Source organism: Marmota monax, unplaced genomic scaffold, assembly GCF_021218885.2.
Source record: "Marmota monax isolate L192 unplaced genomic scaffold, Marmota_monax_Labrador192_F-V1.1 WCK01_AAM20220418_F8-fsc00001, whole genome shotgun sequence".
Taxonomy (NCBI): Eukaryota; Metazoa; Chordata; class Mammalia; order Rodentia; family Sciuridae; genus Marmota; species Marmota monax.
The window spans coordinates 18577964-18597029 of NW_026693777.1; the positions used below are offsets into that span (position 1 = coordinate 18577964).

At 40.0% G+C, this 19066-nt stretch overlaps 2 protein-coding genes across 6 annotated transcripts in view; one reads left to right on the plus strand and one right to left on the minus strand.

Annotated features, from left to right (window-relative positions):
• The window catches only part of Rad51b (RAD51 paralog B), a 573606-nt gene that overhangs the window by 496325 nt on the left and 58215 nt on the right, over window positions 1-19066 (minus strand). The window lies entirely within an intron of this gene.
• LOC124104407 (Krueppel-like factor 17) lies at window positions 12753-13841 on the plus strand. The gene has a single exon (XM_046461355.1). It carries the CDS (start codon window positions 12753-12755, stop codon window positions 13839-13841), a length of 1089 nt encoding a protein of 362 aa, XP_046317311.1.

Below are 19066 nucleotides of genomic sequence, written 5' to 3' on the forward strand. Positions count from 1 at the left end.
CATATGCCAGGTAACAGATACAGGTCATAAGAAACATATCAGAACAAAATTAATGTTATAAAACTAGAAATAAAGATTATGTCCAGCTAGAGTGATGTAATATTTGAGTCAGTATTTAGTATTTGATTAGTAAAAAGCTAGGAAGCATGCCAGGGCACTGGAGAGAACTGGGATGTGGTAGAAATAGTCAGTGTAGGGAGGGGCATATTAGGAGCGCTAAGAAGTACAAAAATTCATCCAAGAGAACTTTCTATAGAATGTGTGGTCACCATCCTATATCTGTGCTGTCCAATACAGTAACCATTCACCACATGTAGCTACTGAATACTTGAAATGAGCCACTGAAAATGGAATCTTTAGTTGTATTTAAGTTTATTGAATTTAAAATTAATACCTATCTATGACTAGGAGTTACCATATTAGACAACATAATATTAGATAAAAACTCAATGAGGCAGAACACAACAGACACTAGTATGGCAATATGTAAATCGATGGATGTGTAACTGATGTAATTCTACAATCTGTATATGGGGTAAAAATGGGAGTTCATAACCCACTTGAATCAAAGTGTGAAATATGATATATCAAGAAATTTGTAATGTTTTGAACAACCAACAATAAAAAATTAAAAAATAAATAAATAAATAAATAAATAACTCAATGAGGACAGATATGTCTGCTGAATGAATACATGATTGAATTAATGTATTATTGGGTGCACACTCAAAGGGATACTCCAAAGTTTATATCTTAGGACAATATAAGACACCAGATGGACAAGTATGCCAGGGCCAAATTAAGAAGGCTTTGAATGCAAACTTAAAAGTTGAACTTCACTTGATAAAGAATCTAAAATTTGGATGCTGGGGCTGGGGCTGGGGCTGTAGATCAGTGGTAGGGCACTTGCCTAGCATGCATGAGACACTGGGTTTGATCCTCAGTACCACATAATATAAACAAATCAAATAAAGGTATAAAAATATAATAACAGGGCTGGGATTGTGGCTCAACAGTAGAGCACTCGCCTAGCATGTGCTAGGCCCTGAGTTCAATCCTCAGCACCACATAAAAATAAATAAAGGTATTGTATTCAACTAAAAAAAATTTTAAACATGATAACATTATTTTTTGAAGGTGATTATAAATATTATCTCATTTAAATTTTAAAAATCCTAAAATTTTTTCTTTCTTTCTTTCTCTGTTGCTAGGGTTCAAACCCAGGTCTTTGCACATGCTAGGCAAGTACTTGACCATTGGGCTACACTCTCAGCCCTTGAAATTTTCTTACTCCATTATAGATCTCTTTACACTCTTAAAACTTATTGAGGTTTCCAAAGAGTTTTTATATATGTGGTACTTACCACAGTTTGTTATATGGTGTTCTATAGTTTTATAATATGGTGTTTACCATAGTTAATCATTTTGAATTAGAATTCAAACTTATTAAGTGGATAGTAATTTCTTTTAAGATAATAAAAACTTCATTGCACATTAACACATTTAATAAAAATAACTGGTTTTAAAAGATAATGAAGAAGGTGGCACTGTTTTATGTCCCTCAAATCACAATAGAAAGCAGCTATATTCTCATGTACTTCTGGAATCTGTTGAAATGTCACGCTCTGGCTGAAGTATCTAAAGATAATCTGGCCTTACAGAGATACACAATTAGGTGGGGGGGGGGGGCTTAAGGGCTTTTTAAAAAATTTATTTATTTATTCTAATTTGTTATACATAATAGCAGAATGCATTCAATTCATAGTACACATATAGAGCATAATTTTTCATGTCTCTGGTTGTACACAAAGTAGAGTCACACCATTCATGTCTTCATACATGTACTTAGGGTAATGATGTCCATCTCATTCCACATCTTTCCAACCTCCATGCCCCCTCCCTTCCTCCTCCTCCCTTTTGCCCTATCTAGAGTTCCTCCATTCCTCCCATGCTCCCTGCCCCACACCCCCATTATGGATCAGCATCTACTTATCAGAGAAAACATTCAGCCTTTAGTTTTTTGGGTCTTGTTTCCTTCACTTAGCATAATATTCTCCAACTCCATCCATTTACCTGTAAATGCCATATTTTATTCTCTTTTAATGCTGAGTAATATTCCATTGGGCATATATACCACAGTTTCTTTATACATTCATTTATTGAAGGGAATCTAGATTGGTTCTACAATTTAGCTATTGTGAATTGTGCTGCTATAAACATTGACGTGGCTGCATCAATATAGTATGCTGTTTTTAAGTCCTTTGGGTAAAGACCAAGGAGTGGGATAGCTGAGTCAAATGGTGGTTCCATTCCATGTTTTCTAAGGAATCTTCATACTGCTTTCCAGATTGGTTGCAGCAATTTGCAGTCCCACCAGCTATTTATGCTTTTTTCCCAACATCCTCAAAAACACTTATTGTGTCTGTATTCTTAATAGCTGCCATTCTGACTGGAGTGAGATGAAATCTTAGTTTTGATTTGCATTTCTCTAATTGCTAGAGATGTTGGTTTTAATGGTTTTTTTCAAGTAACTACAGATATTCTTCCTTGAAAGTACATCAAACTCAACAAGCAATAATTTGGAAAAGGTGTTGCCGTATGAACTCTGAAACCATATCAGCAAATTTTCATGCTGTTAAAAATTCATTGCTCTACCTTGCACTTTGAAGAAATCCTGACCCAGGTATATTTTTATAATACAATGCATTATTTATGTGGAAAAGGTTATGCAGATCTTCCTAATATCATCAATCTCATCAGAAAAGCTTTTAAGGGATGAGGTTGTAGCTCAGTGGTAGACCACTTGCCTAGTACATGTAAGGCCCTGGGTTTGATCCTCAGCACCACAAAAGATAAATAAATAAAATAAAAGTATCGTATCCATCTACAATTACAAAAAATTTAAAAGAAAAGATGTTAAGTTTTCAGAAGTTTTCCAAGTTTCTCTTTTTGCTTCAAACCTTAAATTTTATAATTATCAATGACAAAATCTTACTTATTTTCTGGAAAATTTTTATCAAATATCAAAGTCTGAATAACTATAGTTGTCTATTGGACATTTTTTCAAATGAGTATATATACCACAGTTTCATGAGATGGGGTTTCATGAAATAAGCAGCTACTTTAACTCACAACTCAAAACAACTGCAAAAATGCTGCTCCTTGAGGCACTCATAGTTCAGAATATAATCTGCATTCCTGTAAGTATTTTCCACCTTGTCAAATAGCCTATTAATAAATGTGCACTTAAGGTTTAAGATTTTTTTTTTAATTTTTTTATTGTTGGTTGTTCAAAACATTACATAGTTCTTGATATATCATCTTTCACACTTTGCTTCAAGTGGGTTATGAACTCCCATTTTTACCCCATATACAGATTGCAGAATCACATCAATTACACATCCATTGATTTACATATTGCCATACTAGTGACTGTCATGTTCTGCTACCTTTCCTATCCTCTGCTATCCCCCCTCCCCTCCCCTCCCCACCCCTCTTCTCTCTCTACCCCCTCTACTGACCTTCATTTCTCCCCCTTGTATTATTTTTCCCTTTCCCCTCATTTCCTCTTGTATGTTCTTTTGTATAACCCTGAGGGTCTCCTTCCATTTCCATGCAACTTCCCTTTTCTCTCCCTTTCCCTCCCACCTCTCATCTCTGTTTAATGTTAATCTTCTTCTCATGCTCTTCGTCCCTACTCTGTTCTTAGTTACCCTCCTTATATCAAAGAAGACATTTGGCATTTGTTTTTTAGGGATTGGCTAGCTTCACTTAGCATAATCTGCTCTAGTGCCATCCATTTCCCTGCAAATTCTATGATTTTGTCATTTTTTAATGCAGAGTAATACGCCATTGTGTATAAATGCCACATTTTTTTTTATCCATTCATCTATTGAAGGGCATCTAGGTTGGTTCCACAGTCTTGCTATTGTGAACTGTGCTGCTATGAACATCGATGTAGCAGTGTCCCTGTAGCATGCTCTTTTTAGGTCTTTAGGGAATAGACCAAGAAGGGGAATAGCTGGGTCAAATGGTGGCTCCATTCCCAGCTTTCCAAGAAATCTCCATACTGCTTTCCAAATTGGCTGCACCAATTTGCAGTCCCACCAGCAATGTACTAGTGTACCCTTTTCCCCACATCCTCGCCAGCACTTGTTGTTGTTTGACTTCATAATGGCTGCCAATCTTACTGGAGTGAGATGGTATCTTAGGGTGGTTTTGATTTGCATTTCTCTGACTGCTAGAGATGGTGAGCATTTTTTCATGTACTTGTTGATTGATTGTATGTCCTCCTCTGAGAAGTGTCTGTTCAGGTCCTTGGCCCATTTGTTGATTGGGTTGTTTGTTCTCTTATTGTCTAATTTTTGGAGTTCTTTGTATACTCTGGATATTAGGGCTCTATCTGAAGTGTGAGGAGTAAAGATTTGTTCCCAGGATGTAGGCTCTCTATTTACCTCTCTTATTGTTTCTTTTGATGAGAAAAAACTTTTTAGTTTGAGTAAGTCCCATTTGTTGATTCTAGTTATTAACTTTTGTGCTATGGGTGTCCTATTGAGGAATTTGGAGCCCGACCCCACCGACTGTAGATCGTAGCCAACTTTTTCTTCTATCAGACGGCGTGTCTCTGATTTGATATCAAGCTCCTTGATCCATTTTGAATTCACTTTTGTGCATGGCGAGAGAAAGGGATTCAGTTTCATTTTGTTGCATATGGATTTCCAGTTTTCCCAGCACCATTTGTTGAAGATGCTATCCTTCCTCCATTGCATGCTTTTAGCCCCTTTATCAAATATAAGATAGTTGTAGTTTTGTGGATTGGTTTCTGTGTCCTCTATTCTGTACCATTGGTCCACCTGCCTGTTTGGGTACCAGTACCATGCTGTTTTTGTTACTATTGCTCTGTAGTATAGTTTGAAGTCTGGTATCGCTATACCGCCTGATTCACACTTCCTGCTTAGCATTGTTTTTGCTATTCTGGGTCTTTTATTTTTCCATATGAATTTCATGATTGCTTTCTCTATTTCTACAAGAAATGCCGTTGGGATTTTGATTGGCATTGCATTAAACCTATAGAGAACTTTTGGTAATATCGCCATTTTGATGATGTTAGTTCTGCCTATCCATGAACAGGGTATATTTTTCCATCTTCTAAGATCTTCTTCTATTTCTCTCTTTAGGGTTCTGTAGTTTACATTGTATAAGTCTTTCATCTCTTTTGTTAGGTTAATTCCCAAGTATTTTATTTTTTTTGAAGATATTGTGAATGGAGTGGTTGTCCTCATTTCCATTTCAGAGGATTTGTCGCTGATATACAGGAATGCCTTTGATTTATGCGTGTTGATTTTATATCCTGCCACTTTGCTGAATTCATTTATTAGCTCTAATAGTTTCTTTGTAGACCCTTTTGGGTCTGCTAGGTATAGAATCATATCATCTGCAAATAGTGATAATTTAAGTTCTTCTTTTCCTATTTTTATGCCTTTAATTTCTTTCGTCTGTCTAATTGCTCTGGCCAGTGTTTTGAGAACTATGTTGAACAGAAGTGGTGAGAGAGGGCATCCCTGTCTTGTTCCAGATTTTAGAGGGAATGCCTTCAATTTTTCTCCATTTAGAATGATGCTAGCCTGAGGCTTAGCATAGATTGCTTTTACAATATTGAGGTATGTTCCTGTTATCCCTAGTTTTTCTAGAGTTTTGAACATAAAGGGATGCTGTACTTTGTTGAATGCTTTTTCCGCATCAATCGAGATGATCATATGGTTCTTATTTTTAAGTCTATTGATGTGGTGAATAACATTTATTGATTTCCGTATATTGAACCAGCCTTGCATCCCAGGGATGAATCCTACTTGATCATGGTGCACAATTTTTTGATATGTTTTTGTATCCGATTCGCCAGAATTTTATTGAGGATTTTTGCATCTAGGTTCATTAGAGATATTGGTCTGTAGTTTTCTTTCTTTGAGGTGTCTTTGTCTGGTTTAGGTATCAGGGTGATGTTGGCCTCGTAGAATGAATTTGGAAGTTCTCCCTCTTTTTCTATTTCCTGAAGTAGCTTGAAAAGTATTGGTATTAGTTCCTCTTTAAAGGTTTTGTAAAATTCTGCTGTATACCCATCCGGTCCTGGGCTTTTCTTAGTTGGTAGTCTTTTGATGGTTTCTTCTATTTCCTCGATTGATATTGGTCTGTTTAGGTTGTCTGTATCCTCCTGACTCAATCTGGGAAGATCATATGACTTCAGAAATTTATGGATGCCTTCACTATCTTCTAATTTATTGGAGTATAAGGATTCAAAATAATTTTTTATTATCTTCTGTATTTCTGAAGTGTCTGTTGTGATATTGCCTTTTTCATCCCGTATGCTAGTAATTTGAGTTCTCTCTCTTCTTCTCTTTGCTAGCATGGCTAAGGGTCTGTCGATTTTGTTTATTTTTTCAAAGAACCAACTTTTAGTTTTGTCAACTGTTTCCATTGTTTCTTTTGTTTCGATTTCATTAATTTCAGCTCTGATTTTCATTATTTCTTGCCTTCTACTTCTTTTGCTGTTGTTTTGCTCTTCTTTTTCAAGGATTTTGAGATGAAGTATGAGATCATTTATTTGTTGGTTTTTTCTTTTTTTAAGGAATGAACTCCAAGCAATGAATTTTCCTCTTAGAACTGCTTTCAATGTGTCCCATAGATTCCGATATGTTGTGTCTGTGTTTTCATTAATCTCTAAGAATTTTTTAATTTCCTCCTTGATGTCTTCTATAACCCATTGATCATTCAGTAACCTATTGTTCATTCTCCAAGTGATGTATGCTTTTTCCTTCCTTCTTTTATTGTTGATTTTCAGTTTCATTCCATTATGATCAGATAGGATGCATGGTATTATCTCTACTCCTTTATATTGTCTAAGAGTTGCCCTGTGACATAATATATGATCTATTTTTGAGAAGGATCCATGTGCTGCTGAGAAAAAAGTGTAACTGCTTGATGTTGGGTGGTATATTCTATATATGTCAATTAAGTCTAGGTTATTAATTGTGTTATTGAGTTCTATAGTTTCCTTATTCAACTTTTGTTTGGAAGATCTGTCCAGTGGCGAGAGAAGTGTGTTGAAGTCTCCCATGATTATTGTATGGTGGTCTATTAGACTCTTGAACTTGAGAAGAGTTTGTTTGATGAACATAGCTGCACCATTGTTTGGGGCATATATATTTATGATTGTTATGTCTTGTTGGTGTATGGTTCCCTTAAGCAGTATGTAGTGTCCCTCTTTATCCCTTTTGATTAACTTTGGCTTGAAATCTATTTTATTTGATATGAGTATGGACACTCCTGCTTGTTTCCGAAGTCCATATGAGTGATATGATTTTTCCCAACCTTTCACCTTCAGCCTATGTATGTCTTTTCCTATCAAATGCGTCTCCTGTAGGCAGCATATTGTTGGGTCTTGTTTTGAGATCCATTCTACTAGCCTGTGTCTCTTAATTGGTGAGTTTAAGCCATTAACATTTAGGGTTATTATTGAGATATGGGTTGTTGTTCCAGCCATATTTGTTTATTTATGTTACTAAACATGGTTTGTTTTCCTCTTTGATTATTCCCCCCCCCCTTTACTGTCCTACCTCCCACTGTTGGTTTTCATTGTTATTTTCCATTTCCTCTTCCTGTAATGTTTTGCGGAGGATGTTTTGAAGAGATGGTTTTCTAGCTGCATATTCTTTTAACTTTTGTTTATCGTGGAAGGTTTCAATTTCATCCTCCATCCTGAAGCTTAATTTCGCTGGATACACAATTCTTGGTTGGAACCCATTTTCTTTCAGTGTTTGAAATATGTTATTCCAGGATCTTCTAGCTTTCAGAGTCTGTGTTGAAAGATCAGCTGTTATCCTGATTGGCTTGCCCCTAAATGTAATCTGCTTCCTTTCTCTTGTAGCTTTTAAAATTCTCTCCTTATTCTGTATGTTGGGCATCTTCATTATAATGTGTCTAGGTGTGGATCTCTTATAATTTTGCACATTCGGCGTCCTGTAGGCTTCTAGAATTTGGGATTCTGTCTCATTCTTCAAGTCTGGGAAGTTTTCTCGTATTATTTCATTGAATAAATTGCTCATTCCTTTGGTATGGAGTTCTATACCTTCCTGTATCCCAATGACTCTTAAGTTTGGTCTCTTAATGTTATCCCATATTTCTTGGATGTTCTGCTCATGGTTTCTTAAGAGTCTTGCTGAGCTGTCTATGTTCTTTTCTAGTTGAAATACTTTGTCTTCATTGTCTGATGTTCTATCTTCTAAGTGTTCTACTCTGCTGGTAGTACTCTCAATTGAGTTTTTAAGTTGGTTTATTGCTTCCTGCATTTCTAGGATTTCTGTTTGTTTGTTTTTTATAACCTCTATCTCCCTGTATAGTTGATCCTTTGCTTCCTGGATTTGTTTGTGTAATTCCTTGTCGAAGTGATCTTTCATTGTCTGATTTTGCTGTCTAATTTCTTCCTTGATACTCCAGATCATCTGAAGCATATATATCCTGAATTCTTTATCTGACATTCCATCTGCTGCAGCTGTTACCTCTTCTAAAGTTGAGCTGACCTGCATTGCTTGTAGTCCTTTCTTTCCTTGTCTTTTCATACTGCTTGCGTTTCTTTCTTCTTGGTGAAACTGTTGTGTTTTTGAAATTTTTTCCCCCCCTATATATTTATATTGCTCTTGTATAGTTGAAAAGTCTCCCTTGCAGGTGCGGGCGGGGGCTCTGCTCTGCCCCTCCTCCAATTGGTGTGAGGTGTCTACCACCCCCGCGGACCCCTGGGCCTGATCCGCCGTTCTGTCGCAGGTCTGCCTACCTTGCAGGTGGGGGCGAAGGCTCTGCCCTGCCCCTCCTACCACGCCCGGGGACCGCTAGGCCTGATCTGCAGGTTGGTCGCAGGTCTGCCCACCTTGCGGGCACGGGTGTCAGTTCCGCTCCGCCCCCACTCCAATTGGGGTCACTTGACCACCACACAGGCGGGCCACTGGGCCTGATCTGGGCGCGGGCGAAGGCTCTGCTCTGCCCCGCCCCTACTCCAGTTGGGGTGAAGTGTGTACCACGCTGGCAGGCCGCTGGGCCTGATCCGCCGGTCTGTCGCCAGTCTGCTTACCTTGCCGGCACGGGTGGTGGCTCTGCCCTGCCCCTCCTACCACGCCTGCAGACCACTGGGCCTGATCTGCAGGTTGGTCGCAGGTCTGCCTACCTTGCGGGCGCAGGCGGCGGCCCCGCTCCTCCCCTCTGGCTCGACAACAAAGCGAGAGAGACTCGGGTATCTGTGACTCACCCTCCCTACCAGGGGACCAACTGTTTCCGTTGCCGCTGGCACCGATGAAGTTTTCTCCTCGGCCGCTCTCCGATGACATCAGATCTCTGCCATGCTGGCATCCCCTGTTCTATGGCTGAATCCCATTTTCTTCTCTTCCAATAGGCGGAGCTGTGCCCTCTGAGCAGAGCTTCTGCCCTCTATGTGCTGACAGAAATCCCTGTACGGTGGCTCCTGGGAGTCTCTCAATCCTGTTAGTCCAGAGCCCTTTCACTTATCCGGCCCCTCCCCCTGTTCCTCCTCCCAGCCAGCCAGCCAGGTCCTGTTCACCAGAGGTGGTTCCCCAAGGATCTGATTACACTTGCAGCCCCACCGCGTGTCCTATATCCCGAACGATGAACACCCTCTCTGTCATTCATCTAAGCCCCAGTGCTGTGGTGGGGTGATCTGGGAACCAACAGTTTAATTTTTCCGGACCCCTTTGGTGGGCACGCCCCCAGAAACTAGCGGCTAAGATCTTGGGTGTCGCCGCTGGTGTTAAGGGGAGGTGGGGATCTGGAATCCCCTCTGCTTCCCTACAGACACGCCCCCGGTGGTTTCCTGGCTGGTTGTATCTGGAGGGGGTGGGAGTCACACACCTGCTAATGTGGATTCTGCTGGGAAGGAATTCTGTCGGTGGAACTCTGGTGATGTCACCACTCTGCTATGGCGGGCCCCAGGCTCCTTGCAGGAGTGTCCGAAGGGAGGGGTGGGACTGGTCTGTTTCTGGTTGGTTTCAGCTCCTGGTTTGCTATTTCATGAAGGCTTGGCGAGAGACCTCTTCCTAGAGTCCCTGCACCGCTCCTGCTGCGCTGCGCCTCGGAGGCTATCCGCCCTGACGCGGGGGCCGGTGCAGGCAGCCGACAGTTGCCGAGTCGCGCGGGCAGTGGCTGGCGGGTCTGGACCTCTGCGCTGCGTGGCGGAGATTCACTCGTCTAGCGCAGACTGTCACCTCCAAAAATCCTACGGATTCCCGGCCGATCTCTCTTTAGTGGAATTTTGCTAGGAGTTTCTCAGCAGGTCGTATCTAAGCATATCCATGCGTCTCTCTGACCCCGTTGTTGAGGAGGTACTGAAAGCGCTGCCTCCCCTCTCGCCGCCATGTTCTCTCGAAGTGTTTATTTTAAATTAGTCTATTTTATTTCCTTTGACATTTTTCTATTTTTGAACACTCCTTTCCAATCCTGAAATTTAACAAATAACCAATTTTGTTTTCTGTTTTTCTAACACTCAAAAATAGGTAATTCTAGCCAGGCACCATAGCACACACCTGTAATCCCAGCGGCTCAGGAGACTAAGGAAGGTTTAACATTTAATGAAATTACTAATTTTAACTGATTCACTGAGGAAAACAGGATTTTTTTTAATTTTCAAATTTGTCCTAAGACACTACAAATTTTACCTGTCACTGTTTTCTCACCATTAACACAAACGTCCACACAATGGAAAAGGCAACTGACATCTTGGCGTAACTATGAAAATAGTTTTGACTTTGCAGATCCCTGATAGAGTCCTGGAGATTCCCCAGAGGTCCCAGATCATGTTCAGAAGTGCTGCCTTAGTGAGTGTTTCTCAGCTTTGATGTGCATTAGAATCAAAATCTCTTGCTATGAATCAAAACCTCTTGATTCTTTAACAAAGCACCATTATATGATTCTTAGGTCAACTGAAGTTTACTAATCACAGACCTATATGGTAGAGTGATCAATAAAATGAGGATGTTAATAGTGGAAATGGACAGGAAGGGATGGTTAGCAAGAAACCCTGTTAATAAATCAAATGTTTTACAGATTGATAAAATGTGAGAATATGAAGAAAATTAAAACATCAAAATTTTAAGTGTTGGGGCTGTGGCTGTAGCTCAGTAATAGAGCGCCTGCCTCCCACGTGTGAGGCACTGAGTTCGATCCTCAGAACCACATAAAAATAAATAAAATAAAGATATCGTGTCCATCTACAACAAAAACAAATATTTTTCAAAAAAATTTTAAGCGTTGATTACAATGGTGATGGCACAAAGTGAATGAGAGGTCAGAAGAGGCTTGAGTACCTAGAGAAGTAGGAGGGGAAATTAATGGTTGTTTTTTTATTTCCTGATTCTCCTTCTTCCTCCTCTATGTTCTCAATAAATTTTATCTCTTTTTAAATCTTACTTCAACTTAAGATTTTTATTTATTTTCCACTTTATTTTAGTGAACTATTTACATGTCACTTTCTTGCCTGGTAGAATTTAAATCCTTGCGGACCTTAACGAGTCTGGGGAGCATTAGTCCTGGGTTACTAACTATATGATTTTCTTCATGTTACTTAATCTCTCTAATCTCAATTTTATCATTTCTAAAATGGGAACTAGAAGTCACTTTTCATGGTGCTAGCTAGCACAATGCCTAGGCCATAGTAAATATTTTAAAGATAATAAAATCAATCAGCATAACTATGTTTTCTTTAAAATACTGTTTTTAGATCTAAGACCTTTCTGAAAGAATAGAGATCACAGGCAATTCTCACTGTAAAACACACTACAGTGGCAGTTCAGTATCAATTAATTACAGAATGATAGTCTAATTTATGAATTGAAGTATCTAGTTTATCCTGTTTTATACTCATTAAGGACTCTAGAAGGATAAGCAAACAAAAAGTACAATTCTAAAGTATGTTTGGCTTTGTTGGGACATGACACCTAACTCTGTGTAAAGAGAAGCAAGAAGAAAATTTCTCAAAATTCCTAGATTGTTAGTAGATTTAATTTATTGCTTATCTTTGGCCTTCATAAACACAGATATAACAAGGGGATGAAATTCTTTACTCTGTTCAGGTTACTGAATGCACATCTGGACTATACTTTGCAAGAATAGATCCCCAGAGCTTAATGGTTCTATACAGTACAGTATAAAACTCTATTTAGCTGAAATGGGAATGGAGCTGAGTAGAAAGTGGAAAGGGGTAATCCTAATGGAGGTAAAATGCAATTCTCAACAATGACATTCAACCAGCACACTAAGCTCATATCTCCTGACTTGCCATTAGAGTCTTTTTAACTATAAGTAACAAGTTTCATCTAAAAAATAACTATTTAAAAAAATTTTAAATGACATATCAAAGTGTGGTGAAAACTTTTTTAAAGCCTATATTATGACCCAATAACTGTCATTTCTATTAAAATAAGAAATGGGAGAAGCTCAACCAAGCGATTGTGGCGTACTGGTGCTGGGACGCCTGACGGCTGCTGCATCTGGCCTCTGCCCTGGCCTGAAGTGGGTCTGGATCCCTCACAGTCCCAGGGTGCAGCTGGTCCTGGTTGAGATGGAGCACGAGGCTGAGGAGCCAAGACGGTGGCAGACTGCGCACCAACCGATCCTGTGCCCGTGGGCTGTCCAAATGAAATCAAGCTGTAGGAAGGCAGAGATCTTCCTTGAAGCTAGATTTAAGAATAATTGAAATGATGACGAGAGAGCAATGTCCATCTTGGATATGTCTGTCTTCCAGATGTGGCGGAGTACTCACCTCTTGGAACCACAGCCCACTAGACACTCAATACTTTCCTCAGGGCACAGAGATGTTAGGGACCTTTTTGGTGTCTGCTGAGGCACCCGTGCATAATATGGGTGAAGTGGGGCCCCAGTTCTTTGTGTTACTACCGGAGTACTCTGTGAACTGTTGCCCACAAGCGGCTCTTGTCCCTTCCCAGATGACTTACTGTCAGGGAGTCTCTCCCTCCCGGCCAGGGATGATGATGTGCAAGGAGCCCCAGATGATGATGCCTTTAGGAGAGCCCAGTATTCCAGGAATGGCCAGGACCTTCAGTGAGAATCTGAAGATACCCCCCAACAGGCTGCCAGTCCCAGATTCAAGTGGCATCTCCGTGTCCCACACTAGTGCCCCAACAATGCCTTATTCTGATCCCCAATTACTACCTTCTCTCAGACCCTCTTTAACTCCTAAAATGTTATGGGCCCCAAACATGCCATCCACTGAGACCCAGCCTGTGCTCCCCTCCATGATTCAGATGTTGCCGCCTAGAGATCCCTATGACCTTGAGATGCCCTCAGATAGGTCCCAGTCTTTGCGGACCTTAGACTCCCTTGATGCTTTTGTGGACAAGTTAGACTGCCAGGAAGACCTCTTCCTACCTGAGCCGCCCACCCAGGCTCCAAGGAGAGCAGAGAACTCCAGTGGCCAGAAAGCGGCACCCAGGAGGAAATCTCCCCTTTCAAGGCCTTATTGCTGTCAGTATAAGAACTGTGGAAAAGCCTATACCAAGCGCTCACACCTTGTGAGTCACCAGCGCAAATACACAGGTGAGAAGCCTTATAGATGCACCTGGGAAGGCTGCACGTGGTCTTTTTTTCGTTATGATGAGCTTGGACGACATATGCGGATACACACCAGGTATCGACCATATGAATGTGATCAGTGTGGCCGACAGTTCATGAGATCTGACCATCTCCAGCAACATCAAAGGATTCATCAGCACCTGCCAGGGCAGGTCAGCAGTGGACAGACAGATGGTCCTCTTGCTCCTGGTCTTTAGGTCTATCTCTTCCTCAGTTTTGTTTTTCTACCCAGTTGCTGCCTGCCTCCAACCAACTCATCTCTTGGTAGGAGCAGCTTAGATGAACACAAAGTTTAAGAGGCAACATCAAAGCCCAGATGAAGCTTTGGACTCCATCAGAGTTTCCTCAAATCCCTCAAAGCCTGTCTTGAATGGCCTCGCCTCACTGGGGACACCTACTATTGAAGTTTTGCCAGACAGGAAGATGAGCACAATGGAGATTGAGAGTTTTATTTAAAAGCTCTTTATCAAGTTGCTCCCTGGCCTGAAACCTTTTAGTGACTCTCCTTTGCTGCTACATAAAATCCATGGTTTGGCCTTCCACAGTTTCCAGAGCCAGACTATGTTTAAATCTTGAACTTTCCACTCACTAGCCATGTGACCTTAGGAAAAATCTGTGATCACTATACCTTATTTCCCCTTCTGGAAAATGGGAAAGACGTACTGGCCTATATTGGATATGTCATATGTATGGCATCAGATTCTTTGCTTCTTTTTTTTTTTTTTTTTTTTTTTTTTTTTGGTGGTGGTTTGTTTTATTTTGTTTTTGGTACCAGGGCTTGAACCCAGGGTCGTTTAAACTGATAGCTACATTCCCAGACCTTTTTATTCATTTTTAAAAATTTTGAAACAGGGTCTCACTGAGTTGCTTAGGGCCTTGCTAAATTGCTGGGGCTGGCATTGAACTCTCAAGCCGCTGGGATTACAGGCATGTGCCATCACACCCAGCTGCATCAGATTCTCTTTGTTACTAACCATCCACATGCTTAGAGTTTGTCTCTTCCAAACTCATGGAATGTCCCACCATAGGGCATGGGGTCTGGCATTCCATGTAACCACAGCAACCTTGAAGTGTAGGGCAATTCTTGCTCTAAGGGGAAGATTTGACTAATGGGAAATGGGAAGTAGGAGAAAGCCATGCGGATGAATTCTGCCTTCTCTCCCTTTCATGAATTGCTATAAGGCATTATTTCTCCCATTCATCCAAGCCTCTGGGGAGATTCCCAAGTAGGCAGGGCATATGCATGCTGGGCCTCTTCAAGGCTTGTCATGAAGCAGTGTCCAGCTTGGAAACAATCACTGCATTACCTACTTTTCACCCCTGCCTTGCTTCCATTTTCTCACCACTAATGCCTTGGGTTTGTACCTCCAAAATAAAACATCAGTATTTAAAAAGAAAAAAAAAAAAAGAAATGGTACACCGTCCCGTCCCCCCCCCCCCCCCCGGCCATTTCTATACGACATGCATGGAGAAGGCTATTCTTTCTTCGGGGAGGAGCAGAAAGAATGTCACATCAGGATGTTTCCAGTTGCAAGTAAATAAAACTTGAACTCAAATTAGCTTAAAATAACACTTCTGAACCTTTTGTGCGTATAGAACTTACCTGGGGATTTTGTTAAAAGGTGATCCTGATTGTGTAGGACTAAGGTAGTACCTGAAATTCCAACAAGCTCACAGGTCATACTGATGCTGCTAGTTCAATTCCACAAATTTAAACCATAAGAAAATACACAGATTAACATATCTGCAAAGCCAGCAATAAACTGTTGGTTATTTTCAGAATCTTTCTTTGTGGAAACTTTGTGTGTGTGTGTGTGTGTGTGTGCGCGTGTGTGTGGTGCTGAGGACTGAACACAGGGCCTTATGCATGTGAGACGACCACTCTACCAATGAGATGGACTTCATTACCCTAAGTCTATGTATGAAGACACACTTGGTGTAACTCTACATTGTATACAACAAGAGTCATGAAAAATTGTGCTCTATATGTGTACAATGAATTGAAATGCATTCTGTTACCATATATAACAAATTAGAATAAATAAATTTTAAAAAACTGTTGACTAATGTCATCAAGGACTAGTTAAGGCTACAGGCTTCCTTGGTCATGTCCTGCAAAAGAGTAGCTTCCCACAGATTTTTCTCAAAGAACAAGGAAGAGCATCCCAAGAAGCTTAGAAGACTTCCCTTGTTTCCCATTTGCCAGAATTAGGAAATGTGATCATCCCTGAACTGCTGATTGGCAAGGGAGATTGATTAACTCTTGGACCAATCAGGGCACCCCTGGACTGAGGGTGGGATCTTGATGCATGTTGGTTACAGGGAACTGGAGGGTGGAGCATGTCAACATTGAGAACTAGGGCATTTATCATAGGTCCATAGGAAGGAAAAGAACAGATGCTTCGTAGGCATAAACAATAGCCAACACATATTTTTTTGCCACCCCTCATCCCAGAAAGGTCATCATCTAGTTCTGAGCTCAATGTATGTAGGAGAGGGAAATTTTACTTGGGGCTCACAGTTTCAGAGGTTTCAGTCCATAGATAGCTGACTCCATTGCTCTGGGTCCAAAGTGAAGCAGGGCATCATGACTGAAGGGTATAGCTAAGGAAAGCAGCTCACCTCATAGTGACAGCAAGCAGAGAAAAACAGGAAGGAGGAAGAGGCCACAGGAAAGACAAACCCTTCCAGGACACACCACCTGTGTGACCCACCTCCTCCAGCCACACTCCATCTGCCTGCAGTTACTACACAGTCAGTCTATTCAAACTAGGATGGACTGATTAGATTACAAATCTCACAATACAATTATTCTTCCTCTGAACATTCCTGTGTTAACAGAGGAGTTGTTGGAATTGCTTCCTGAATCCTAATGATTCAAAGCTTACCTGTCTATCCCAAGTTCCATCTCTCCCTTTAGATCACCCCTAATCACTCTCTGTTCTCTGAATTTCCAAATCCCATAACTGGGTCCTAAACCCAGCAACACCAGAAACCTGTCACAAACACAAACTCTTGGGACCCATTGACATAATGTCACAGAAACTCTTTTTCAAAATCCATGTTTTTACAAGCATTCCAGGTGATTTCTATGCATATTCAAGGTTGACAACCCTGAGTTGGAGGATTATGATTAGCTATTAAAAAAAAAAAGTCTTGATAAAGTAATTTAAACAAATAGGTTATTTATTTCCTCTCAGAAAAAAAAAAAGTATAGAAATAGTCCAGGGCTGAAATGCAAAAATATCAACATCCTTAGCAGGTTGGTTTATCGCTCATGGGTACAGTTGGTTGCTATTATTTTAAGACAGGAAGAAGGGATACACAACAAAGGATCATGCCAGAAACATCATCTCCAGTTTACTTGGAATATAAAAACTTCCTAAACATCCCCCCTCAATAAACCTTTCTTTAAATGCTGTGATAAACTGTTGTTTTCCAAAGATGGCCACCCCAATACATTTATCCCATCTCTTATGTTCTTTTTGTAATGTGACAGACCTCTTCCAACTGAGAAGGGAGACCAGGTTCTCTCTTGGAACTAGAGGAGGACTTGTAACAGTCCCAACTAACACAATGAAGCACAATGACTCAATATAACTGCTGACAAAAGATCATAAAAAAAAATCTAGCTTCCATTTATCTGGGGCCTGTGCTTGCACATTATCTCTCTATATATACGTGTGTGTGTATGTGTGTGTGTGCGTGTGTGTGTTATACAGCAAGCATGTCAAGACCAGATACTAATGTTCTAGTCAGCTCCCAACAAATACAAACACAAGTTTTAACCACCGGACAGCATGAATGCACTTTCATATAACCCTAGTCCCGGCTTTAAGTCTTCTAGCTAAGACCTCAGACATCATGGAACAGATGCAAGCTATCCCCACCAGACTTATCTGAATTTCTGATCCACAGAAACCATGAGAATTCATAGTAATTTTTATTATGTTAGTACATTTAGGAACAATATTATCAAGCAGTAATAGAGAATTAAAACAGATAACCACTGGCCATCGCAGAGTCACATAGCTACCCTGAGTTGCAGAAGATGGGAAATCAAGGAACGCGATTGTCATGGACCAATGTGGGACACAGTGCCACGAAAACACAATCAAGATTACATTAGCAAGGGGAAATAAGTTCTGGGAGGCAACTAATAGTACATGCCACAACCACCTGCTATTACTTACTATCTACTGCCTTATATTATGTTGATCTTTTCTTAATATATGTTTTATATCAATAAAAAATAGAGGTTTTGAAGGCAGAATATTTCTTTTAAAATGCCCTAACTAGTAGTTAGTCTAAAAGTATCAGCTACTTAACCTCTGAAAGGAACTATTTAAGTTATACTTTAGAAAGAACTTCTAGAAGCTATGAGGTTCTAAATGCACATAAAAGGTATTATGGTTTGAATATGTCTTCAAAGATTTGTGTGCTGAAAACTTGGTCCCCAATGCAGTATGTTATCATGCATTGAGAAGGCCCTCAGCAGCTGCTGGAGCCCTGCTCTTGGACTTCCCAGCCTCCTGAACTTGAATATTCTTTATCAATTACCCAATTGATAGTAGTCAGTTTTAGGCACAAAAGGTAAACTAAAACAAAAGGTTTTATCACTGGGAAGGTAGTTTTTTCAGAATAATTCCTCTAGAAAAAATATTGATGCAAATAAGCTTTGAAAAATCCTTAATTATACACATAATTATCAACCGAATCCAGAGTCAAAAGTGTTCTCAAAAGGATAACTGGAAATCCTGCCCAAAGCTGGCCAACAGAGGCATTTGCCAGCCCTTTAACTACAGATAAACACTAGTACAGGCCAATTAAAAATCATAAGATAAACATAAACTCATAAATATTTATATTTAAATAGCCACAGTGATTTCTCACTAAATGATATCTTATTTTTGCTTACTAGAGAGGGAACCTGATAGTGGTTTCCAAATATGACATCAGCCCCCAACTATTTCTGACCATTTGTGATATTTTCCTGGGTCACTATCTCTAATAATGCAGAGGCAAGATGGTATTGTAATTTAATTTCCTTTTTTTTCATCTTATTTTCATCATATTGCAATTTAAATTCAAAACAAATCTTAACACTTTGAAAACACTTCAAAATTTTTATTTTAGCAAAATAAATTAAGTGTATTCTCTGAGTTTAGAAAAATTTGATATCATTCAAATAACTAAAGCTAAAACAGCCTATATTTGCCTATTTTCTGTTACTACAATAAAATATCTGAGGCAGTATAACTTGTTAAGAAAAATTGTTTATTTAGATCACAGTTTCAGAGGTTCAAGGGCACAGCACCAACATTAGCTCCTGGTGAGAAACTTATGGCAGATGGAGGGAACATGTTCCAGAGAGAGTAATCACATTGCCAGACATGAAGTCAAAGAGCAGTTTAGGAGTTGG